This window comes from Halichoerus grypus, chromosome 2, assembly GCF_964656455.1.
Source record: "Halichoerus grypus chromosome 2, mHalGry1.hap1.1, whole genome shotgun sequence".
In the NCBI taxonomy this organism is placed as follows: Eukaryota; Metazoa; Chordata; class Mammalia; order Carnivora; family Phocidae; genus Halichoerus; species Halichoerus grypus.
Genome location: NC_135713.1, coordinates 168,488,089 through 168,515,811, shown reverse-complemented (window position 1 = coordinate 168,515,811; position 27,723 = coordinate 168,488,089). Strand labels below are relative to the sequence as shown.

The 27,723-nt window shown below is 37.8% G+C and overlaps 1 protein-coding gene across 8 annotated transcripts in view; it reads right to left on the bottom strand.

The window, feature by feature from the left end:
* The window catches only part of NF1 (neurofibromin 1), a 282,567-nt gene that overhangs the window by 216,807 nt on the left and 38,037 nt on the right, over positions 1-27,723 (bottom strand). For all 8 annotated transcript variants that reach the window (XR_013446092.1, XM_078068156.1, XM_078068155.1 and 5 more), the window contains exons 2-4: positions 10,323-10,466; positions 8,530-8,613; positions 4,200-4,390 (exon numbers count right to left, since the gene is read on the bottom strand). Coding sequence is in view for 7 of the 8 variants with exons in the window: in XM_078068156.1 (XP_077924282.1) it covers positions 4,200-4,390; positions 8,530-8,613; positions 10,323-10,466 (419 nt within the window). In the remaining variant the exon portion in view is untranslated. The remainder of the gene's footprint in view (positions 1-4,199; positions 4,391-8,529; positions 8,614-10,322; positions 10,467-27,723) is intronic.

Here is a 27,723-nt window from a genome sequence, read left to right as displayed (position 1 = left end):
TGATTTCAGCTCAGGTCATGATCTCAGGGTTGTGAGCTTGAGCCCCTCATCGGGCTCTGTACTCAGTGGGGAATCTGCTTGAGATTCTTTCTCTCCCTCTCCCTCTGCTCCTCCCCACCTTTCTCACTCTCTCCCTCCCTGAAAAAAAGGAAAAAAAAAAAAAAAAAGAAAGAAAATAAGACAAACACCCCCCATCCACCCAGGTGCAGAAATGAGAGGAACCTAAAAACCAGAAATGGTTTTGAAGACATGGTCTGACCTTGTGACAAAGGAAGCACAGGAGCTAGGTTTTGTCCTCTCCTTAACCTCGGGGTTTGTGGCTAATATCTACGTGGGACTGGATACAAAGCTTTATACCCTAATAATGCAAGGAATAGAACTGGGGCCCTGCAAAAAACATGACTAGCAAGAACTATGCAATTCCTTAAATGTGAGTTGCACAGAGAGAGATGGAATGAAAGGAGAGTGGAAGGAGATAAAAAATCTACTAACATAAGATGTCTGTCTGCTCCGGCTGTTTTGGGTAGGGGAAAAAGTCACCCAGAGCTGTTACCTTATAAGGGTTTGAGGTCCACATTTACATTATTCATATAATCTGGGAATGAGAAATTAACCAAAAACAAAAAAAAGTCCAGAGCTGGGCACTTAGCAAAAGCAAATGCAAAAACCATCACTAGGACACTCCCACAGCTACAAGAGATTCCCAAAGAAAATACAGACGTGCACTAGAGATGAATTTGTAATCAAAGTTTACAGAAAAGAGAGGAAACCATTCACTATGAATGAGAACTGGCACATACAAGTATATGAAATTATTTAGATCTTAAGAGAATATAAAATGTTTTAAATGATTATAGCCATATAAAAAATTTAAAACTATTAAGAAGAATAAGAAACCATAAAAAAAAAATCAGATCTGTAAAAGAATCAAATAGAACTTTGGGCGCCTGGGTGGTTCAGTCGTTAACCGTCTGCCTTCGGCTCAGGTCATGATCCCAGGGTCCTGGGATCGAGGCCCGCATCGGGCTCCCTGCTCCCTGCTCCACGGGAAGCCTGCTTCTCCCTCTCCCACTCCCCCTGCTTGTGTTCCCTCGCTCGCTGTATCTCTCTCTGTCAAATAAATAAATAAAATCTTAAAAAAAAAAAAAAAGAATCAAATAGAACTTTGGGGGCACCTGGATGGCTCAGTCAGTTAAGCGTCTCACTCTTGATTTCGGCTCAGGTCATGAGCTCAGGGTTTTGAAATCAAGCCCCACGTCGGGCTCCACACTGGGCATGGAGCCTGCTTAAGATTCTCTCTCTCCCTCTGCCCCTCCCCCCTTCTCTAAAAAGGAAAAAAAAAAAGAATCAAATAGAACTTTTAAAATCACTGAGTCTTCTGCTTCTGGTATTATGTCAAATCAGATATTCTGCAGGACCCTCCCACTATAAAACAATTAGATCTAGTGCAACTGTACAGTAATTCTGTGGACATAGCAGCTCATCCTCCACATAAAAGAGTACCATGAGCCGTAGAACATGATATACTTCAGCAGAAGGATTCTTAAGATCTGTAGCCCATATTCCTTTGAAAAAAAAATCAAAGGTCAGAAATACCAAAAGTTAATGTTAATCCTAAAAGAGAAACATTTGTGGACTGGCAGAATAGTCAAACAGAGTAAATTTTCATGATATTGGTTCATCTATTATATATGAGATACAAAATCAATCTTCAGAAAGAACTGCCATTCTAGGGGCACCTGGGTGGCTCAATCAGTTAAGCGTCTGCCTTCGGCTCAGATCATGATCCCAGGGTCCTGGGATCCAACCCTGGGTCAGGATCCCTGCTAAGCGGGGATTCTGCTTCTCCCTCTCCCTCTGCCTCTGCCCCTTCCCCCTCCCCCACTGGTGCTCTATTGCTCTCTCACACTCTCACTCTCAAATAAATAAAATCTTTAAAAAAAAGAAAGAACTGCCATCTAATCACTTGTATATTTTAAGTCACCTAATGCTATGACAGCTATGATATCTACATCTAAATTAAACCATCATAATGGTCTTTTAGGTGAGTGGTTCTCTAACAAGATCAGCTCCTATTTCTGGCAAAAGCTACATGAAATGCAGTTGTCTAAAACATGTATTTCAAAGATCCCATTTCTGAGCAGTCTGTCCACTCCAAGCTACAGAAACTAGCTTATTCTGGAGACATTTAACTTCTCTTCTAGAAACAGTAAGGTTCAGGAAATACACAAAAGTTGTCTATATTTACATGCATTGATGCTGCAAAATCCTATAAAATGATACCTTTGGTGACTGGAAAATTTCTAGAGTTTTTAAAAGGTGGCACATTTGCTGTATTTTATAAAGCAACTTATGTTTGGATAGACTAAAAAATATTTTAATATTTTGGTAATTTTCACCTCCAATGTAAGATTATTTCAAATAGTGAGCTGGTGTAGTAGTCACTTAAACAAAGGGGTTTTGTTTTTTCTTTTATAATTTTCAAACCTCCTCTTCCCTAGGTGTCGGTTACCTTGCTACTTCAACTAGTTTAATATTACTCAGAATATAAAATGTTATCCCTCAAAAGATTTCATGAAGACATTGTTCTATTGTATAAACATTACCTAACAGTATCAATCATATTATACCATTAAACAAAATTTAATTTTCTTTGCACCAGTTCTGATGAGGGATTGAAGAATACTGTTGCCTAGCATCATGACTATAGAAATACCATTTTTTTTAATTAAAAAAACAGCAGGATTTTGAAGTTAGCCAAGTCCCCCAAAACACTATAGCACAAACTCTCAAATTATGATGCATATTCCATTCACACCTGTTGGAAAACAACAGAAGAATGAACAAAGCTGACTAATGGAAGTCCACTGTTCACACAACACAGACAAGTCAAAAGATGAAGGATGTATCAATAAACAAACAGGGCTGTTTTTCCACATTCTATATTAGTCTTAGATTCACTAAATCACTAAGTGATTCATGTTATACTTCCTACTTGGTCATATTTAAGGACCCATTTGACTCTTGCACGAGATGGCAAATCATTTGCATGAAAGCAAGTTCCAGAGTCACTTGCTACCATAGGTCATTATTCCATATAGCACCATCTATATACCAATTTCTTCACAACTGATGATCACATGATTTTTAATCATCAATAAAAGCTTAAATCATATTTATCATATAATCCTGAAGCACAACAGTAAAAAAATCATAAAAAAGATATCATAAAAATAGGGTTAAAATGGAAGTATAGAGTAGCAGCCTAGTATAATGAACTTAATAGACTCTGAAACCAGTCTGATTTTAAAATTTGGGGTCCTCCATTATTCGGCAAAGCGCCTTAATAAATTCTTTAGGATTAGTTTGTTTACCTGTAAACTAGGGGAAGTAGCACCTACATTTCAAAGATACTATGAGGATAAAACAGCACAACATATGCTGTAAATACTCAAAAAATGGGAGCTTTTAGAATTCATACACTTAAAACACAGTCTACTTTCTGGAGAAGTCTACTTTGCAATTACTCACTTCCTTGTGCTTCCATATCGTTAGGTTTTTTTTTTTTTTTTTTGCTTGGTAACTTAGGATCTTGTGATAAAGAATAGAGCTGTGAGATCATTAGAAATCTGACTACTCGGGGCGCCTGGGTGGCTCAGTTGGTTAAGCGACTGCCTTCGGCTCAGGTCATGATCCTGGAGTCCCAGGATCAAGTCCCACATCAGGCTCCCTGCTCAGCGGGGAGTCTGCTTCTCCCTCTGACTCTCCTCCCTCTCATGCTCTCTGTCTCTCATTCTCTCTCTCTCAAATAAATAAATAAAATCTTTAAAAAAAAAAAAAAAAAGAAATCTGACTACTCTTCTCAATTATTCTATCTGATTAGCTAATTCCATTTAAAGGAATAATATTAAAGAGCCCAACCAAAAATTTATACCTAGTGTTAAAACAAAAACCTCATCATGAGTGATATGTTTTCCTGAAATTTGTACTTTCAACTTCATAACAGTACTCACATTTAATTGTACACACCAGTATCACAATATTGCATAATAAAAATGTCAAAGAAATCAATGTATAAAATTTATACAAAAGTCCAAGTCAAATTCATTTCTGTCAACTTTTTATTTTTATGCAGACAAAAGAAAGACTTCTAAAATTACATTACTTAACAACAGTTCTACATAGATTTATACACTAACCTGGTAGAAATCCGACTAAACACTGCATTGAAGTTGTTGCAGCTGAGAGAAAATAAAACTCCAGAGGCGGAATTCCGAAGTTCAGCGGCATGTTGGTTTCCTTCCCGACAGGTATGAAGAAAATGGCAGATTTCTGGCAGCAACTGTTTGACCAGCATTGTTTCATCTAATCTCATTGTGTCCTTTGGTTGCTGCAATAGAAATAATCACATAATTCTAAAACTTTGTTAAATTTACATGTAAAGATTTTCTGTATGAAATTTTTTTTTTAATTTTTTAATTTATTTTTTTAATATTTTATTTATTTATCAGAGAGAGAGAGAGAGACAGAGGCAGGCAGAGGGAGAAGCAGGTTCCTTGCTGAGCAAGGAGCCCGATGTGGGACTTGATCCCAGGACCCTGGCATCATGACCTGAGCCGAAGGCAGAGGCTTAACCGACTGAGCCACCCAGGCATCCCTGAAAATTTTCAAACAGACATAAGAGTTGAACACCCATATATTCATCACCTATACTCAACAACTGTTAATATTTCACCGTGTTCACTGTATCTATCTATAGTCAGTCTAATAAACAGGATGGTTCCATCTTTCACTTTTTTTCTTTTTTTTTTTCCATCTTTCACCTCTTTTCACAATTAAAGTCCAGCCCCCCCATCCATCCTCCTTAGCATCCCCCTCTCCCCACCACCACTCCTGTTTCTCCCCTGTTCATCAAATCCCTATAGAAGTCTTTCAACTCTTAGGAATCCCAAGTTTGTTGTGAGTTCCAAATAAACGTTACTCATATTTATTTGTGAGTGCATTGTGTCATCTGTCTCAAATCCAAATAAATTCCTGGGTGCACAATCACATCTGCCTTTGGGCGGACTGACCAAAACAGATATTTACTTATTACAAATAATTTTGTTTTGGTTGAGCCATTTCAAAGTAAGTTACAAACATCATAGGTACTTTAGCATCTCTTAAAAATAAGGACATTCAAAAAATAAAATAAATAAGGACATTCTTGGGGCACCTGGGTGGCTGGCCACAGACTCTTGATTTTGGCTGTCATGATCTCAGGGTCATGAGATGGAGCCCGAAGGCTCTGCGCTCAGTGCACAGTCTGCTTGTCCCTCTTCCCCCCCACCCCTCACCCTTCCCCTCCCCTCTCGTGTACACACTCTCTCTCTCTTTAAAATAAATAAAATCTTTAGAAAATAAAAATAAGGGCATTCTCCAATATAGCTTCAATACAATCACCACATCAACAAACAACAACAAAAAAACCAATTCCCCTTACATCAGCTAATACCCAATCTATATTCAAATTTCCCCAGCTGCCCCCAAAATGTCTTTCATAACTTTTTTTTAAAGATTTTATTTATTTATTTGAGAGAGAGAGAGACAGAGCTAGCGACAGAGAGCGCAAGCAGGGAGGAGAGGGAGAAGCAGGCTCCTTGCTGAACAGGGAGCCCCACAACACGGGTCTCAATCCCAGGACTCTGGGATCATGACCTGAGCCCAAGGCAGACGCTTAACCAACTGAGCCACCCAGGCGCCCTCATAACTTCTTTTTAATTCAATCAGGATTCAAAAAAGGTTCAGATGATTGCAGCATGATTCCTTTAGTCTCTTTATTCTAAAACGACCACCCCCCCAACACTCTATATACATCATTTTTATTTTCTATAACATTGACTTTAAGAAAATGGGCCTTACAAAATGTTCCATATTGTTGATTCTATTATTTCTTAGTAGTATGACTTGTTCTTGTAGTTACTGTATATTCTTTAGCTGGAACCTCAATCGAATGGTCTGATTAAATTCAGGTTAAACACTTCAGGTAACTCAGTAAAATTCATATTGTATCATATCAGGAGTACATAATGCCAGGTGGTTCCAATGTTAATGACACACCAAGCTTGACAACCTTGCTGTTAACATTAAGATCTCTACTTTATAAAGTAAATCTTTTCCCTACAATTAACAAAGTAACCAATGGATAAGCTATCCTGCAGATGCACTGTTCCACATCAATATATCACCTAACAGCTAATAATATTCATGTACAAATGACGATTTTGGTAATAAATAAAATTTTGTATAATTATGTGCTATGCTTGATTCTGTAATTGCAATCCAAGTGCTTTCAGATGTAAATACACTGAAACATACAGACAGCAAATAAACATCACAAAAACCTCCAAAATTCAAGTGGCAATGCCGATATCAAACAACAGAAATGCTGAAACTCCAATTAATAAACAAGTAAAAATTGCAGTATTCAATCTTTTGAATAATGGCCATATATGCAGGAACAAAGATCGCTTAAATTCTACAAAATTTTACTCATAATATGATATCGGTAAATATTTGATGATTTTCATTTAGCTATTTCAACTACTTATATGACAAACATGTACTTGTAGGCTCACTTCTTGAACTACCTCACCATACTTCAATCTAAAAATGAAAATCAACAGACAACCATAATTATCACTGAAGGCGATCCAAGAAAACACAATTATTTGATAATATGAATAGAATTATTTTTAATTGTAAATTCAATGAAAGAAATTCATACATTTTCAATAGGACAGAGCAAGATAACATATATTTTATGCATTATATAAGTTATACTATGCCCACTTACTAGAGTTTTAATTAGGTTATCTCCAAAGAGTATCAATTAAACAGGGGCCAATAATATCAGTAATCATTCTCCAAAATACATTTACCATTACCTCTCAATTACAAATGTTACTATAGAAAAGCTATAAGACTGACAGAGGCAATAAACTACCCTACCCCCATTCAAACATGGATATGGCTGATATACTGATATTTACAATCAAAGCAACAAGACCACTACAGAGAACTGATTCAGGATGTTTAAAAACTGTTCACCTTCACAATTACATCATCTTAATTAACAGCACTTTTGCTCTTTCACTCCATTTTACAAAGGAACAACAGCATATCACAAATTAATAGAAAGCACCAAGCTAAAAACAGAACTAGCTCACCCTCAATTTAAGTAGAAAACTTATAAACACTGTCTAACAATTCTGGAATATGGTCAAGAGTCAATAAAAGAGTTTAAAACATTATGCTTAGGTTTTGTTGCCTATAGTCTTAAATACGCCTCTTCCCCCAGGATACATAATTGAGTGAATGTAATTATTTTTCCCCTTCCTCAAACATGACTGCCCATTCCCTCTCTTCTCAACCACACAATCAGTCCTCATATCCAAGTCCCGCCCATGTAGGTTTATTATAGGAAACAACTGTAACATGTTGAAGACAGGAGCAATTCTGAATAAAAGCAAAAGATGTGCTAAAGGAAGAGGGAATATAATAACTCTAATATATAATGAATAGATAGATCTTTAAAACGAAGGTATAAAATTTATGTATTTACATAAACAACTACCACGTTCCAGTAAGAATTAAGGCTATTGAAGTACAGAAACACCTTGCTTTATACAAAAAAATATTCTTGAAATAATTCTCATTAAGTCATGGTTGAAACATACTGAGATAACTATTTAGGAACCCTAAGAAAGAACTGTTTTGTACTCAACTAGTCCTCCACATAACTATTTTGTATATTCATAATTTACATATAACAAGTGTTTTTAATGTAGGATCTCTGGGTAATAGTTGTAATTTTTTAAAGTCCCCTTTTATATAGATTTGAAAAGTAAAATATTAAAATCAGGTAAAATACTGAAATGGGGTGGGGGGGAACAAGATTACTCCTGGTCATTTTTTTGCATCACATTTTTTCACAGCTAAGCAATGCCACAGGCCTAACAATATCTAGAGAAATTAATTAAATCAAATAGTGGGGGCACCTGGGTGGCTCAGTTGGTTAAGCAACTGCCTTCAGCTCAGGTCATGATCCTGGAGTCCCTGGATCGAGTCCTGCATCGGGCTCCCTGCTCGGCAGGGAGTCTGCTTCTCCCTCTGACCCTCCCCCCTCTCATGTGCTCTCTCTCTCATTCTCTCTCTCTCAAATAAATAAATAAAATCTTTAAAAATAAATAAATAAATCAAATAGTGGCTTTTTCATAAAATCTTTTCTAAACAACCTGAGACAGAGATATATGGCTCAAGCTTAACACTTTATAAGTAATCTTGGTATTTATTTAATTTACAAAAGATGAGAAAATAATTTTCTCTTGAAAACTTGTATACACCGTTAGCTCTGTTAACAAAATTTATATTCATATGTCTTAGACCAAAAAAATCCATATGACTTTTCTTGTCTACATCTATACTTTGGTACATCAGATCATTCTTAAAACTGAATTCACAAAATCTGCCTATTTTAGATTTACTTACCCCAGCAAGACATTTTTCCAGTGTATCCAATATAATCAACTGAGAGAGATATAAATTTTTTTCAGCAGCTTCTCCAAATATTCTCTAAAAGAAAAGATATTCAGAACACTAAAAGTTGGCTATTACTCTCTACTACAAATCAACACACATCTGAAAAGTGAGGGACTAAGGATTAGGAAAAAAAAAAATCAAGTCTTCCATTTTATCTCCCAGATTAGACTATATTTAAATCTATTATTTCTGATTTTATCTTAAGGCTCACATGAAATAAATTCCCAGGCAAACAAAAATGTTGGCATTTATTATAGTCTATCATTAATCTTATAAAGTAAAAGAAAATAACTTTGGTTTATACTTTTAAAATATACAGGATTTAGATATACATATAGATCTTAACCAGAATCTTGCATTGAACATTTAACCACACTTCAATGCCACAAAATAATCAAAGTCTCAATTCTTACAGCAACAAAATACTATAACACCAATTACAGTGAATTTAAGGCATTCGCAATCCTTAAATTTAATACTATGCTATTTACCAACAAGAAACTATGGTTCCCACAATTAAGTTTACTCAATAAGCACTAAATGAATGCCAGTATCACAATACTGCTTTTGTTTTTGTTTTGAAAAGAAGGTTCCAATACTAAAATATTTTCATCTAACTGGGAACACAGCCACATATTTATATAAGCAAAATCCTATCACCAGGCCCCACACACTGTGCAACAGAAGAGCACCACAAAATCTTAAACGTATTTCTATAAAGCATTTTACATATTCATAAGAAGTCCTGCTTTCTTCAGAAAAAAATCTTAATTTTTTTCTATAAAGAAAAAATTTCTTTGTATGGCAAATGATTACCCACACCTCCAATTTACCAATTTTCTAAGTTTGGGGCATTGTCTAACCAAATTTTTAAAAAGAAAACACACCAAAGATGTGACTGTAAAAATGGGACTGATTTTCACAATCTAAAATCAGAAGTCAGCTCAAAGCTCAATACAAACAATATAAATTGTGGTTAGAAGTGCTAAAGACAGAAAAAACAGTTCGGAATAAATCAAGAAATATCCAAATAGTTGTTTTGAACTGAGTATGAAGGAGATGTTAAATAGGAACTGACAGAGGAAGGAATCACCCAAGAGAGTCGGGACAAATGATAATGTTGAAAGGTACAGAGACAGAACAGTTGGAGTAACTTAAAGTCTAGAGAATGTAAATAGGTTTTATAAAACAGGAAAAAAAGGCAACTGCGAGCTTTTGACAATGGAATTACTTGTTGAAATTGCTATTTGAGGCAAATCATTTCAACAATGGGATCTCTAACTACTACAGAATCTGTCACAGGTTACAGGAGGAAGGAAATAAAACGGTATCTTCATAAAAGCAATCTCACATTTTAACACTACAAGGTCCTATTTTATTTTCTGTCTACTTAGGACTAGGACAATCTAATAAGTAAATACTCAAAGCAGCAGCTAAGGAAAAGATTTTAATAGTTTACTATGTAATCAATTTATATATAACCTAAAGTCTGTATGAAATCCTAATTCCAAAAAAATAAAAAGAAAAGATAGGGTCACAAATAAGAGAAGTATTTAAGAGAAAAAAATCAAAAACTAAAATGAAAGTTAAGGGTTACCTGTGCTCATTCACAAAATATGATGAGTGTTTATATTCAGAGTCCACAGAAAAGGACTTTCCATACTTCAAAATATGCTGCTGTAAGTCTTTAAATCAAAAAACCAAAGGAAATTCCCCCACAAAACAATGATCCAAATACTCACCATATTGTTAACATTCTTTAAGATAGTGGTGAGGCCGCTGATAACCAAAGAAAACTTGTATTTGGAAATATTAATAAGACATTCCTTGTTGTGTTCGGTACTGACTTTGGTATGCGTGTTCTGTTGTCCTGTTTTTATTGGAAGCTAAGGGAAAAAGAAAATGTTAGCTTACACATGAAAACGACTAAAAAGAACTGTTTCTCATTGAAACTCATGAGATTTTAGGAAAATTTTTATCAGCCACAGTGACCTGTTTGTATCTCAAGCTCCAATTTTCAATACAGATTAGCATTTATAACAAATCTAAAACTCTTGAAATTTCAATTTTTGCAACTTTCTTTCCGGAAGTCGTAAACCTCTACCTACAAAATTAAAACTTTACCCAGTATTACATAAGAGAGATGATGACTCACAGAAATAGAGCTATTTCCTTGTAGCTAAAAATTATTTCAGAGAATGCCTGCAATAAAATGCATACAATCCTTTCCCTAATACACTGAACTCCAGCATTAAAAGAACAACAGATCAAGAATATCTATGCCCCAGACCTCTAATCAATATGGCAAATAACTGTAGATTTTTCAGAAATGAGAATAAGCTATATAACCTGGAATAAACACAGTAAGACTAATTCAGGTAAGATGACCACCCTCAGGTACATAGTTGAGAGTGTAACAGAACAACAGACAGGTAAGTTTCATAGGAAAAAAAAAAATCTTTTAAGGGGACCACATTTACATTTATCTGAGAATGAGTTAAGTCACACTGCCAAGAAGTTCATCTCTACGCTGTTCAAAAGTAGCATTTTGTATTGAAAGCATCATGAGTATATCTACTGTTTAAATATTAGATCCTGCCAATGCTGAGAGAAGACTTGTGAGGTTCCTCTGCGAAAAAACAAACCTAAGTCCAGTGTTTGTTTGTTTTTTAATATTGTATTTATTTACTCAGAGAAAGCAAGTGAGAAAGAGAGAGAGATCATGACCTGGGGGTGTAGAGGGAGAGGGAGAAGCAGACTCCCCGCTGAGCAGGGAGCCCAATACAGGGCTCGATCCCAGGACCCTGAGACCATAACCCAAGCCGAAGGCAGACGCTCAACTGACTGAGCCACCCAGGTGCCCCCAGCGTTTTCATTTTTAAAATGGTGCAACTTAAAGTGGAAAGAGACTAAGTGGCATGCCCAAGTGTGTCTAGTCAGTTAATAATAGATGACTGATTTGATAATAAATACTAAATAAAAGAGCGGAAGCATTTTTAGGGTTTAACAGGAGCTACAGAATCACATAATGTTAATTTTAAAGGTTACAGAGGGAAAAAAATCTGAAAGACCTAAGAAAGGAGAATTTTAGAAGAAGGCAGTGGCTGTAGTGTAGCTTGTAAATCTCCCCAACTCTCTCTGTAATGGTTAATTTTATGTGTTAACCTGACTGGAACATAGGATATACAGATATTTGGCTAAACATTATTTCTGGGTGTGTTTCTGAGGGTGCTTCCAAATGCAATTAGCATATGAATAGGTGAATTCAGTAAAACAGGGGACAAGGCACCCCACAAAGCCCAAAATACAAGCAAAGAGGAACAAACCACTTTCAGCTACAAAACTGGTGTGGTATAAGCATCTCTGCAAAAGAAAGCAGAGGGAAGCAGAATGTCTGATGGATCTGACAAGAGGAAAATCCCCAAATTCTACGCCATTCTCAATGAAAAGTACAACAGGCCATCTTAAGAACATTAGCTGACCAAAAAAAAAAGAACATTAGCTGAAACACAGGAGGTTTTTTTTGTATATTGCAATTTGCACATGAGTACAAAAGGTCTATAATAATGCCTGAAGAGAAGAGAGCATACTTTAAATCACCACTACCTAACAGAACGTTCTGCAGTGATATACTATATCAACAATGCTCAATATAGTAGCCATAGCCACAGGTGACTATTAAGCACTTGTTACATGGCTAATGCAGATGAGGAATCAAATGTTAACTTCTATTTAATTTACTTAAATTTAAGTAGCTATTGGACACCAATGGGCAGCACAGTTCTAAACTAACCAGCTGACGAAGCACCCCATTTTAGGATGAAGCCCACACTGAGAAGAAATTGATGAGATTCACTCCAAATTGACAACAGGGACAACAGGGGCAAAGGAAAAAGGTCTAGATAAAGGTGGTAAAGAGGAAGAAAGCTAAAGGAGCTCAGAAAGGATGAGATGATGTATTTGTTTCATTTCACGAAATAGAAGAGCTCTAGAGCCATGAAGATAAAGAGCTATCCTGGCTCACATTTCCCTCCCACCAATTCAGGAAAACTAATTTCACATAGAAATGAGCAACAGTAGGGGCGCCTGGGTGGCTCAGGCAGTTGAGCATCTGCCTTTGGCTCAGGTCATGATCCCAGGGTCCTGGGATGGAGCCCCGCATTAGGCTCCCTGCTTGGCGGAGGCTGCTTCTCCCTCTCCCTCTACTGTTCCCCCTATTTGTGCTCTCTCACTCTCTCTGTCAAATAAAATCTTCGAAAGAAAGAAAGAAAGAAAAAGAAAAAAAAGAAATGAGCAACAGCATGGGGCACCTGGGTGGCTCAGTCAGTTAAGTGTCTGACTCTTGATTTCAGCTCAGGTCATGATTTCAGGGTGGTGGGATTGAGCCCCACATGTCTGGCTCCACATTGGACTTGGAGCCTGCTTAAGATTCTCTCTCTCCCTCTCCCTCTGCCCCTCCCCCCACCAAAAAAAAATGAGCAACAGCAAAGAATGTGGTCAAATCATATGTGAAGCTACTATGAGAAAAAAAATAAGAGACAGAATAACATTGCAACAGAAAATGAGAGTGTGCCCAAAAGTCATGTTTCAAGCAAGGTACTTCTGTGGAGGGAAAGAGAAACCATCAGAAATATGGGTTGACAGTGAGGGCTAAAGTGACAAAACTGAAGACATGAGGCGGCCTCAAATGCGTAACTGGTGGAAAAGGTTTAAAAGCTAAGCCAAAAACTTCTGAGAAACAAAGGAGAATTTCAAAGTCTCACAACCTCAGGAAGACAAAAGATTAGAGTTCAGAACCTGCTGGTGGAGGAAACCTAGAAAATAAACCCGTTTTCAACTATAAGCTCCAGAGGGCTACATCCTACATAAACAGGGGTGAGCTGCAGCAACTGGAACTCTTTTTTTTTTTTTTTTAAGTTTATTTATTTATTTAAGTAATCTCTACACCCAACGTACGGCTGGCTCAAACACACAACCCTGAGATCAAGAGTTGCAAGCTCTTCCAACTGAGCCAGCCAGGCACCCCAAAAACTAGAACTCTTATACATTACTAGTAGGAGTGTAAATCTGTAATTTTTTTGAAAAATGTCTGACATTATCTACTAAAAAGAAATATATACATTCTTAGCAATTTCACTAGGTATATACCCAACAGAAATATGTACATATGTCCACCAAAAGATATGTGCAAAAATGTTTGTAACAGCACGTTAATAAACTGAAAACACTCCAGGTGTCTACCAATAGCAGAAATGGTTTTTTAAAAAGCAGTATATTCAAAGAAAAACTACATAGCAATAAAAATAAATGGCTTACAACTATAAGCTTAATCTCACAAATATGAGTGAAAAGTCAGAACAAAATATCACTTACTGTACGATTATGTTACATAAATTTCAAAGACATGATAAATTCAAGTCAGGATAGTAGAGACCCTTGGAAAGAACAGGTAATGACTAGAAGGAAATGTAGGAGGAAGGACTGCTAGCACTGTACGGTTACACTGGTGTGTCTACACTGTCAACATTTATTAAGCTGTATATTTGCATATGTTTGTGCATCCTTCTATATGTTTAAGTCAACACAAAGTTTGTTAAATATATGTATTTAAATCCATGAGTTCATAATGATACTAAAAAACTGAAACAAATTTTGGAACAAATGAAACCCAAATCTAGGAGAAGCAAGGTAGTAATAAAGATAATCACTCTTAGAGGATACAGAGGAATTGTAGTACACACTATGGCACTCCCCAGCTCCCCTTCTTGTTGCCTTAACTGCTAGAAGTGCTCAGTCAGTCCTTCAGGGATTGCCTCACCTGCAGAGAATGACCCTACCCAAGGTCAAACTCTTCCTGGGCAGCCCACCACCCAATGACCAACTGATACGGCAATATAAAGGCCTAAGGACCTAAGCCCAATTCTGGGCAACTCAGAAGGGCCAATTCTAGCACCAGAGCTCCCAAAAGGGGTTGGCCAAAGCTAACACTGGACCTGCATTGCACCATGAATTCTGCATCTGCCCAATCCTCCCTCCTCCCAGGTGTTAATCCCAAAGGAACACCTTAATGAACTTCCTGCACTAGGCTTCCAGGGCAGCTGGCTGCAGATGCTAAGAAGGGATTTTAAAGCTGGCAATGGAGGAAAAATAGTAACTACAAAAGCAATGAAATTGAAAGAGTATTACTAAAATCTTTGCTCTCTGGAAAAAAGATAACACTGCCAATCAGAAGCTAAGTATGAAGGCCAAAAGGTCTCTCTGGAAGCATATAAAGACAGTCTCCTCTCTTGTAAAAGGAGGACAGAGAAACCTAAGGACCAGAACCAACACTTAATTATCAGAGTTGCTGGGCTTCAAAGGTTAAATTCCCTAGAAGGCAAGTCTGCTATGCCAAGACCAGAGCCCTGAGGAGAAAGAATAAGACTCTGACAGACGTAATGGAAACAAGTGGGCTGTGGGCCCCAAGTCTCCTATTTCCAGGTTCCCCTGAATCCTCTCAGTCTACAGTAGTGGCCCATTACTGCTTAGTAAGAGGAGGCACTCCGCAAACTTGTTCGAAGACAATTCAAAGGCTTCTGCCCTGAAAGACAATAGATGTTCCCCTCAGGATTTGCCACCACCTCCTCTGCTGGCCAAAGGAGTATGAGAGAATTCTCTGAGTGTTGAAACTTCTTATATCTTGACCATGTTGATAGTTACATGAATATATGCCATTTAAATGTCAAAACTCAGAATTAAGCTGGTATAAATGCAAATGAGAGTGTTGTAACATTAGGATGTTAAATGTAATCCCCATGGTAACCACAAACAAAATAGCTGTAGAATACATAAAAAGGACATGAGAAAGGAATTTAAACATTTCACTGCAAAAAATAAACACAAATGAAGACAGTAATGCAGAAAATGAGAAACAAAAAAAGCTATAGGGCATAGGGGAACCAATAGCACAATGACAGTAGTAAATCCCTTCTTATCAGTAATTACTTTAAATGTAAATGGATTAAACTCTCCAATCAGAAGACAGAGATTGGCAGAATAAATAAAAACACATGACCCAACTACACACTGCCTATAGGAGACTCACTTGAGATCTAAAGACACAAACAGGTTGAAAGTGAAAGGGTGGAAAAAGATATTTCATGCAAAGAGAGTAGGGGTAGCTATACAAATTATCAGACAAAACAGATTTTAAGTCAAAACAAGTTATGAGGACCTTCCCCTCTTTTCCTCTGCACTGCCTACAGAGGTGGCAGCCACCTCCTTCTAGGCATCATGGCCACTCTCAGACCCTGGTAAGCCCAAGATCGTTAAAAAGAGGACCAAGAAGTTCATCCAGCAGCAGTCAGACCGATATGTCAAAATTAAGCACATGTGGTGGAAACCAGGCATTGACAATAGGGTGCACAGAAGATTCAAGGGCCAGATCTTGATGCCCAACATTGGTTATGGGAGCAATAAGAAAACAAAGCATGTGCTGCCCAATGGCTTCGGAATTTCCTAGTTCAAAATGTCAAAGAGCCTGAAGTGCTGCTGATATGCAACAAATCTTACTATGCAGAGATTGCTCACAATGTCTCCTCCAAGAACTGCAGAGCCACTGTGGAAAAAGCAACCAAGCTGGCCATCAGTCACCAATCCCAATGCCAGGCTGCACAGCCAAGAAATGAATAGACAATGTATGTGTATGTAGTATTTGTTAATAAAACCATAAAGCTACCAAAAAAAAAAAACGTTATGAGACAAAGAAGGACATTATTTATTAATAAAAGGTTCAGTACAGCAAGGAGATAGAATATTTATAAACATTTACACACCTAATGACAGACCATCCAAATATAAGCAAAAACTGACAGAATTAAAGAGTAAATTACTTCCACAATGATAGTTGGAGACTTCAATACCCCACTCAAAATAATGGAGAAAACAGACAGAAGATAAGAAAATAGACGACTTAGGGGCACCTGGGTGGCTTAGTCGGTTGGGTGTCTGCCTTTGGCTCAGATCATGGTCCCAGGGTCCTGGGATCGAGTCCCACATTGGGCTCCTTGCTCAGCATGAGCCTATTTCTCCCTCTGCCTGCTGCTCCCCCTGCTTGTGCTTGCTCTCTGTCTCTCTCTCTGAGAAATAAATAAATAAAATCTTAAAAATTAATTAATTAATTAAAATAGAATCACCACATGATCCAGCAATCCCACTTCTGGGTATATCCAAAAAAACTGAAAGCAGGGTTCAAAAGGGATATTTGTACAATCACATTCACAGCAGCATTATTCATAATAACTAAAACATGGAAGCAACCCAGTGTCCACTGACAGATAAATGGATAAGCAAATTGTGGTATACACCTACACTGGAATATTATTCAGCCTTAAAAAGGTGGGTGAGGGGGAATTATTCTGCAATATTCCACAACATGGATACTCCTTGAGGACATTATGCTGAGTTAAATAAGCCAGTCACAAAAAGACAAATACTGTATGATGCCACTTACATGAATTACTTAGAGTACTCAAAATCAAAAGAAAGTATAATGGTGGTTGCCAGAACTAGAGAAGGGGGAGAGTGGGGAATTATTTTTTAATAAGTATGGAGTTTCAGTTTTATAAGAGGAAGAGTTATGGGGATGGATGGAGTAATGGTTGCACAGCAATGTTAATGTATTTAATACCACTGAACTGTATGCTTAAAAATGGTTAAGACAATAGGGGTGCCTGGGTGGCTCAGTCGGTTAAGTGTCTGCCTTCGGCTCAGGTCATGATCCCAGGGTCCTGGGATTGAGCCCCACGTCAGGCACCCTGCTCAGGGGGAAGCCTGCTTCTCCCTCTCCCCCCCGCTCATGCTATCCTCTTGCTATCTCTCTCTCAGATAAATAAAAATCTTAAAAAATATAAAATTTTTAAAAAATGGTTAAGTTGATGAATTTTGTTATGTATATTTTACCACAATTAAAAAAAAAAACTGAGTGCATTCTTAAAAGGGTGAATGTTACTGTATACATTATACATTAATTTCTTAAAATCTGAGATCAAAGGATTCTAACAAAACACTTATTGAATATTTACCATGTGCCAGATAGCAATATAGGTGCTGTGAACATAAAGATGAATAAATGTACCCTCCAGGTACCTCTAACCCTGAAAATCTCCTCTAATCTCTCTTCTCTTCTCCCTGAATAAAGTTAGCTCCTCTAGGGCAATCTTATGTATTCACTGACTATCCTGCTGATGACTACTATGATAAGTGCTAATGGCTAAAACAGCCCCAGACTATACGAACCCTGTAGAATCTTCTCCTTTGACAGAGGACTTTCAAATATAATGCAACGTCCCTTTCATGACTGTTACATTTTATGGCAAAAGGGACTTTGCAGATGCAATTAGGATACCTAATCAGTTGACTTTGAGGTAATCAAAAGGCAGATTATCTTGGATGAGCATGTCCTAACCGGGTAAGCATAAAAGAGATCTGAAGCAGCAAAAATGCTTTCTGTTGTCCCTGAAGAAGCAAACTACCATGCTGTGGGGGAATGGCCACATGGCAAGGAACAGCAAGCAGCCCCTAGGAGCTGAGGGCCTCAATCCCCCAACTATAAGCACCTAAATTCTACCAACAACCAGTGAGCTTGGAAGAGGACCCCAAGCCTCAGATGAGATTGCAGCCCTGACCAACATCTTCATTTCAGCTTGGTGAGAACTGAGCAGAGAACTCAGCCAACCAATGCCCAGATACCTGACTGTGAAATAGTAATTTTGTGTTGTTTTAAGCCACTATGCTTGTGTTAGTCTGTTACAGAAAATAGAAAACTAATACAATTACCAAATCTGTATCTTCAAATGTGTTATCCAAATGCCTATTTGGTATCTCCACACAGGTATCTTATAGGCACTTCAAACTCAGTGTTTCTTAAATTTAATTTATAATCTTCCTATCATGTTTCCTATCTTAAGAATAGCACCATAGGGGCGCCTGGGGTGGCTCAGATGGTTAAGCGTCTGCCTTCAGCTCAGGTCATGATCCCAGGGTCCTGGGATCGAGCCCCACATCGGTCTCCCTGCTCAGCAGGGAGTCTGCTTCTCCCCCCTCCCTCTGCTTCTCCCCCTGCTCATGCTCTCTCTCTCTTATCTCTGCGTCTCGAATGAATAAAAAATAAATAAAACCACAATACACCCAGTTTCTCATACCTGAGATCTGACAGTCATCTTTGACACTTCCTTTATTCTCTTCCTTTCATCCCCCTTTAGTCAGATTGATAAAAATGAAAATAACTGGATATGCTCAGCTCTATCCTTCTTTACATGGGAATAGGCATGCCACAGAGTACAAGAATTTTCTTCTGTGTCAGTCACCATGCCAAGAGGTGATCAGGAACCTAGCCCTGCAGAAAGGAGTGACCAACACTGCCTTGGACTGGGTGGGTAGGTCTACCCAATTCTGAGATTCAGATTTAGTTACTAGGCCCATTTGGGTCTCCAACTTCACAATGATCAGGAAAAAATATATATTTTTAATAAATATAAAATATAAAATAAATTATTAATAAAATATTGTATAAATATATAAATATATACACATACATAGATATGTATTTTTATAATATGTTTGTATTCATTCTATCAATATAAATATTTATATACTTCTATATTATAAATTTATTTATGAATATTTCTATATATTTTAATATTTATATATTTCATATATATTTCAGCCTCCATCTTTACGCTTTTATTTCTCAACTTGTTCAGAAGCAAGGCAGGCAGTCAGAAGTATATTCAGGCCCCCAAGCTCCCAAAAACAGCACTAAAATCTATGTAGAAGAAAAAGCAAGATTAGGGGGAAGTAAAGGACCAAGATTTTAGCAGATAAAGTGGTCAGGGAAAACTCTGGAGATGAGACAATCTGAGCAGAGACCTAAATAAAGCAAGAACAGGAAGACCCATGCAAAGATCTGAAGAAGAGCATTCAAAGCAGTAGTGGCAGGTAAAATGGACTGATATTGGAATAAACATGACAAGTTCAAAGCCTAGCAAAGACTCCATTATGGCTAAACCAAAGAAAATAAAAAATGAAAATGTAGGGGATGAGATAGACATTGGGGAGGGTATGTGCTATGGTGAGTGCTGTGAATTGTGTAAGACTGTTGAATCACAGACCTGTACCTCTGAAACAAAAAATACATTATATGTTAAAAAAAAAAAAAAAAAAAGAAGATAGCAGGAAGGGTAAAATGAAGGGGGGGGAATCGGAGGGAGAGACGAACCATGAGACACTATGGACTCTGAGAAACAAACTGAGGGTTCTAGAGGGAAGGAGGGGGATGGGTTAGCCTGGTGACGGGTATTAAAGAGGGCACGTACTGAATGAAGCATTGGGTGTTATACGCAAACAATGAATCATGGAACACTACATCAAAAACTAATGATGTAATGTATGGTGATTAACATAATAAAATTTTAAAAAAAAGAAAGAAAATGTAGGGGATGAGGTCAGAGAGAGAAGCAGGAGTGGTTCAGATCATTTTAAGAGCTTTGAATTTGAGTTTGATAATGTGGCATATTATATTTTCCAAATATGGTCACAGTATCTCTCATCCCAAATGCAATACGACTTTGCCACTCCCACATCAAGAAGTGGAGTCTATTTTTCCATTTCCTTGCATCTAGGCAGGTCTCATAACTGTTCTGACCAATAAAATATGGCAGAAAGGACACTGTGCCAGTTCCAGGCACAGCCCTTAATTGGTCTGACAATTTTTTTTCCCTCCTCCTGGAAGGCAGCTGCCGTGTAAAAAGTAATTACTCTGAGACCACCATGCTGTGAGAAGCACAGGCCACATGGAGAGATTCTGAAGAATGAGATGCCATGTGGAGAGAGAAGCCAAGAAGCACTGGGGTGCCAGCCATGTGATTGAAGAGGTCATATTGGAAGGGATGCTCCAGCTCCAGCACCCCAGCCAACACCATGTGGAACAGAGCTGAACCTGTCATGAATTCCTGACTAGCAAAATTGTGAGCAAAATAAACAGACTGTTTTAAGCTACAAAGCTTTGGAGTAGCTTGTTATGCAGCAATAGATAACAAAAAGAGAGGGGAAGAAGATACTGAAGGGATGTAAACAAGGGAGTAACATGATCTGATTTATGTTTTTTTTAAAAAGAGCCTTCTTGTGCTGTATGTTAGAAGACAGTCTAGGCAAGAGAAGATGGTAGTTTAAATTAGGCTAGTAAGGTAGAGGAGAAATAGTGAAATGATGTTATAATAGATTTGGAAGATGGGGGTACTTATTTAAAATGGCAAGCTTAGGGACACCTGGGTGGCTCAGTTGGTTAAGTGTCAACCTTTGGCTCAGCTCATGATCCCGGGGTCCTGGGATAGAGCCCCACATCAAGCTCCCTGATCAACAGGGAGTCTGCTTATCCCTCTTTCTCTCTCTCTCCCTCTGCCTCTCCCCCTGCTCATGCTCTCTCTCCAATAAATAAATAATATCTTTAAAAACAAATAATAAGATAAAATGATAAGCTTATTCTGAAGTTCATCTGAAAGAATAAATTTGTGAGACTACCAAAGAAATTTTTGAAAAACAAGAACAAGAGAAGACTTGCATTGCCAGGTCACTTAAACGTTCTATTAAGCTCTTATAGTAACAAAACCAGTATCTTATAATAAACTCACTATAATGAAAAAAAAGGCAAAAAAAAAAGCATAAATTATAGTTATAAAGCAGATATAGTATGTACATAGAAATTTAATATGACAAAGGTAATATTTCAAATCAGTGGTAAAAGAATGAGTTCATCAGTAAACCATTACCAACTCAAGGATCCATCTGAAAAAAAAAATAACTCATACCAAATTTTAAAGTACACTGGGGCACCTGCGTGGCTCAGTCGGCTGAACGTCTGACTCAGTTTGGGCTCAGGTCATGATCTCAGGGTCCTAGGATTGAGCCCAGCTTTGGGCTTTGTGCTCAGTGGGGAGTCTACTTAAGATTTTCCCTCTCCCTCTGCCCCTCCCCCTGCTCGTGCTCTTTCTCTCAAATAAGTAAATAAATAAATCTTTTAAATAAATAAATAAAAGTGTGTGTATGTACACATATGATTAAGAACCTTTGGTAAAGAAAACAAAGCCATAAAACTATTACAAAAAATATTCTGAAGAATAATTGCATAATACCGGGGTAGGGTAAATTTTTCTAAGCAAGACAAAATCTAAAAGCCATAAAGAAAAAATACTAATATATTTGCCTACATAAAAATGTTTAAATTCTGCATTAAAAAGAAGACACTAATGACAAAGAAAAACACAAGTAACAAACAGAAAGTAAAAGAATGTGCAACAACTAGGGCCCAAAAGGTTTACATAACTAATGTATAAGGTTATCTTATATACTAAAAGACTATTCAATGAAGAAACTGTTGAAGAAATACGAAGTCATTTACAGAAGATTAGTGGTCAATAAATATATGAAAATGTTCTTTTCACCAATAATTTTAAAAATGTAAAATAAAATTAGACCATTTTGGGGACTATCTCCATTTTTCCAAAATAAAGTTAAGTACGATTAGAACACATAATAAGAAAATGACTATGCCTGGGGTGGGTATTTAAATAAAAACAAAAACAAAAATTAGAACACAGAAATTAAAAAAAAAGATAAAGTAATTACACTTGAGAGGTAAGAATGAGAAGATTTTTTTCCTTTTCTTTCACCTTTATTAGTTTCTCTTATTTTCAATTGGTACGTATTACTTTCCCAATTGGGAAAAAGTAAGTTAAAACTATTTTTTAAACATTTCATGCTACCTTAAATAAATCTTTGGATAGATATTATGGCAGAAATGTAAAGGGTCAAAAAAAAAAAAAAAACGTAAAGGGTCTAAACTACATGAAAAAGAATCACCTTTTAATAATGATCCGTATTAACAAACTGTTAGCAACTTAAGATACAAGATTTCAACAAATAAGAGGATTTAGCAAGAAAAGGCATAACATTAAGCAAACCACTGCGAACAATGGATAATTTGTTTCCAGCTGCACTCAGAAAATTCTTCAAAAGGTCACAGGCCAGAATTTTTGCCTCTGTGTACATTTAAACCAGTTTCTAAAAGGCCCCTCACGCCATGATGGGGTAGGGATGATGTTAAAATTCACTTAATAGGGGCACCTGGGTGGCTCAGTCGTTAAGCGGCTGCTTTTGGCTCAGGTCATGATCCCAGGGTACTGGGATCGAGCCCCGCATCGGGCTCTCTGTTCCGCAGGAGGCATGCTTCTCCCTCTTCCACTCCCCCTGCTTGTGTTCCCTCTCTTGCTATTTCTCTTTGTCAAATAAATAAACCTTTAGGGGCGCCTGGGTGGCTCAGTCGTTAAGCATCTGCCTTCAGCTCAGGTCATGATCCCAGGGTCCTGAGATCAAGCCCCGTATCGGGTTCCCTGCTCCGCGGGAGGCCTCCTTCTCCCTCTCCCACTCCCCCTGCTTGTGTTCCCTCTCTCACTGTGTCTCTCTCTGTCAAATAAATAAAATCTTAAAATAAATAAATGAATAAATAAGTCTTTAAAAAAATTCACTTAATATAAGTTTTCATCTAAATGAGAGAAAAAACAAAGAAAAAAATTCACACTGCATAAAGAAGCAACAAGAAAAAATAGTATTAGGAGAAAAAGACCCCTAAGCTCTAGATACCACGTAACAAACATAAATCAAGAAAACATATAAATATTTATACTGTTTATACTGAAGTAGACGCCACACCATTGGTATGTAATATGACTTTATATGGCACCTAATGAACTTTAGAAATGTTAAGTTTTACATTCGTTTTAACATGCGATTTAAAAATATAATTATCACATCAAACTTATGATTACAAAGATACTATATCTTTGACAAGGCTAAGTGAAAAAGGTAAGCCAACTTAAAGTTGTGAAGCAAGGTAAATGATACATTATGTGGCTAAAATGATAGTACATGAAGGACTAAAGTTAGGGAAATACTATGATAACATTCTGACATGTAAAAACCAAGCTCATAAAGCAGATGAATAAATAATCAACTGTTGATATTGTTTTTAATATGGATGCTATAAAGATACGGAGGCAAGGAGGTTAGCATGGAGCCAAACCAGTCTTCCCAACACCATCCTCCCCTAAACACTTCTTGCTTTTAATTTCTTCCCTTCCTACTATTCTGAACTTACAGATTACCCAAGTTTTTCAACACACAGAAGTTCCTGATTCACAAATAAAGAACCGATTTATACCAATAGTCCCAATCACTCATGAGGCTCCAAAAGCAGATTCCCAAAGGCCCTTTCCAGATTCTCCAGGTATCTACTACCACAGCAGGGGAAGATTTGTTTCTGTCAAACGTAAACTTGGATCACATTGTTACCATAAAAAATGCTGGCTCTTCACTTTCTCCTCCTCTCTCTTCCCTTCAGTATAATAATTCAGTGCAAAAGCCAGGAGGAGGGGCAGAGCAAGGTAGGCATCTGTGTGTGTTGGGGCAGAAGGAGACGCAGGAGTCAGAGCAGGGTGAATAAGGCACTCGTGTGGAGGAAATATAGCATGAGCAGAGTGAAAAGGCTGTACAGATGCGAGAAGCAGCCCAGCAAAGGGTGTCAGAGCCAGAATAAGGTAAAGAAAGACTCCGATGGAGAGGGTAGCCAGACACAGGATATTCGAATCCGAGCATGGTGAGAAGGGTATGCATGTAGGAGAGCAAGCCACATAGGATATCAAGAGTCCAAATGGGATAAGGAGGGTGTCCATAATGAGGATAGTCCAGAACTGGATGTCAAAGCCAGAGTGAAATAAAGAGATAAGAGAGTGGGGCCCAGTAAGGGGTGTTGGGCTATACTGGACTTCTCCATGATGGGAAGGGGGATGTTCTAGCACAGAGTCTGAGCAGGGTGAGGAGGATGTCCACATCGGGAAGCAGCAGAGAGTAGAGAATATGAGCCCTGTGCAAGGTAGAAGGGAATCCACACAGTGAGGGGGTGGTATTTTGGGGATAACGAAGGGTGTTGCAGCTCAAGCAGAATGAGGAGGGCACCTGTTGTGCTTAGGAGCAAGTGATAGTGAATGACAGTGATGCGAGATCAGTTACATAAAAGGGGATTGATCAAATAAGTAAACATATTAAGAATAATGAGAGCCAGGTTTCTTTCTAAGAAGTTACAAATAAAGGGAAAAAAGTATAAAGAACCCTCTAGTGTCATCTTCACAATATTTGTTCTTCCAATCCATGAGCATGGAACGTTTTTCCATTTCTTTGTCTCTTCCTCAATTTCTTTCATGAGTATTTTATAGTTTTCTGAGTACAGATTCTCTGCCTCTTTGGTTAGATTTATTCCTAGGTATCTGATGGTTTTGGGTGCAATTGTAAATGGGATCGACTCCTTAATTTCTCTTTCTTCTGTCTTGTTGTTGGTGTATAGGAATGCCACTGATTTCTGTGCACTGATTTTATATCCTGCCACTTTACTGAATTCCTGTATGAGTTCTAGCAGTTTTGGGGTGGAGTCTTTTGGGTTTTCCACATAAAGTATCATATCATCTGCAAAGAGTGAGAGTTTGACCTCTTCTTTGCCGATTAGGATGTCTTTTATTTCTTTTTGTTGTCTGATTGCTGTGGCTAGGACTTCTAATACTATGTTGAATAGCAGTGGTGATAGTGGACATCCCTGCCGTGTTCTGGAGCAATCTACACATTCAATGCAATCCCTATCAAAATGCCATCCACTTTTTTCAAAGAGATGGAACAAATAATCCTAAAATTTGTATGGAACCAGAAAAGACCCCGAATAGCCAGAGGAATGTTGAAAAAGAAAAGCAAAGCTGGCGGCATCACAATTCCGGACTTCCAGCTCTATTACAAAGCTGTCATCATCAAGACAGTATGGTACTGGCACAAAAACAGACACATAGATCAATGGAACAGAATAGAGAGCCCAGAAATGGACCCTCAACTCTATGGTCAACTCATCTTTGACAAAGCAGGAAAGAATAGTCCAATGGAAAAAAGACAGTCTCTTCAACAAATGGTGTTGGGAAAATTGGACAGCCACATGCAGAAGAATGAAACTGGACCATTTCCTTACACCACACACAAAAATAGACTCCAAATGGTTGAAAGACCTAAATGTGAGACAGAAGTCCATCAAAATCCTAGAGGAGAACACAGGCAGCAACCTCTTCGACCTCAGCTGCAGCAACTTCTTCCTAGAAACATCACCAAAGGCAAGGGAAGCAAGGGCAAAAATGAACTATTAGGACTTCATCAAGATAAAAAGTTTTTGCACAGCAAAAGAAACAGTCAACAAAACCAAAAGACAACCAACAGAATGGGAGGAGATATTTGCAAATGACATATCAGATAAAGGGCTAGTATCCAAAATCTATAAAGAACTTCTTAAACTCAACACCCAAAGAACAAATGATCCAATCAAGAAATGGGCAGAAGACATGAACAGACATTTTTCCAAAGAAGACATCCAAATGGCCAACAGACACATGAAAAAGTGCTCAACATCGCTCGGCATCAGGGAAATCCAAATCAAAACCTCAATACCACACCACCTCACACCAGTCAGAATGGCTAAAATTAACAAGTCAGGAAATGACAGATGTTGGCGGGGATGCAGAGAAAGGGGAACCCTCCTACATTGTTGGTGGGGATGCAAGCTGGTGCAACCCCTCTGGAAAACAGTATGGAAGTTCCTCAAAAAGTTGAAAATAGAGCTTCCATACGATCCAGCACTTGCACTACTGGGTATTTACCCCAAAGATACAAATGTAGGGATCCGAAGGGGTACGTGCACCCCAATGTTTATAGCAGCAATGTCCACAACAGCCAAACTGTGGAAAGAACCAAGATGTCCATCGACAGATGAATGGATAAAGAAGATGTGGCATATATATATACAATGGAATATTATGCAGCCATCAAAAGGAATGAGATCTTGCCATTTGCAACAATGTGGATGGAACTGGAGGGTGTTATGCTGAGCGAAATAAGTCAATCAGAGAAAGGCATGTATCATATGATCTCACTGATATGAGGAATTCTTAATCTCAGGAAACAAACTGAGGGTTGCTGGAGTGGGGGGGGTGGGAGGGATGGGGTGGGCTGGGTGATAGACATTGGGGAGGGTATGTGCTATGGTGAGTGCTCTGAATTGTGTAAGACTGTTGAATCACAGATCTGCACCTCTGAAACAAATAACAGATTATATGTTAAAAAAAAAAAAAAAAAGATAGCAGGAGGGGAAGAATGAAGGGGGGGAAATCGGAGCGAGAGACGAACCATGAGACACTATGGACTCTGAAAAACAAACTGAGGGTTCTAGAGGGGAGGCGGGTGGGGGGATGGGTTAGCCTGGTGATGGGTATTGAGGAGGGCACGTTTTGCATGGAGCACTGGGTGTTATACACAAACAATGAATCATGGAACACTGCATCAAAAGCTAATGATGTAATGTATGGTGATTAACATAACATAATAATAAAAAAAATCAAAAATTAAAAAAAAAGAACCCTCTAGTGTTAAACAAAAATTAGAGGTTGTGTGAACACAGTTGTCAATATAGAGAGATACAGAAATAAATATTAATCAAAATATGTACAGAGAGATGGACAGGAACACATTTATTCCCTTCCCCAGTTCACTCTATTGAGAAAACTTAGAAACAATGACAACTCAATAATAATGAGTGCACCTAGCCCTCAGATCTTGGTTTCTAAACACCACTCTCCTTTAAAAGGAACCAGGGCTCCTCAGAGAAATAGCTGATTCCAGTCCTGAAACACAAGGAATGTTCTGAGAAGCCTGGAACATTCTGTTATGCCAGAAAGAAAAGACATGCTCAAAGAATAATGAAGCTATGTCAAAAGGACACAGAGGCTAGACTGAAGGAGTTCTCACTGGCCAAACATGGAACAACTTGAGCATGAAAACAAATAGTGATAAAGTAGATTATCATCCATTGAATAAGAGAAACAATTAGTCTGTATTCATAGGAATACTTTAATAAAATGAAAGCTTGATGCAGAATGGGATACTTACATAGTCTCTAAGCACCCCCATACAATGTGTGTGTTTATAAAGGGAAAAGAGTAACCTAACAATGAAGAAGCTTGGCTCATCATC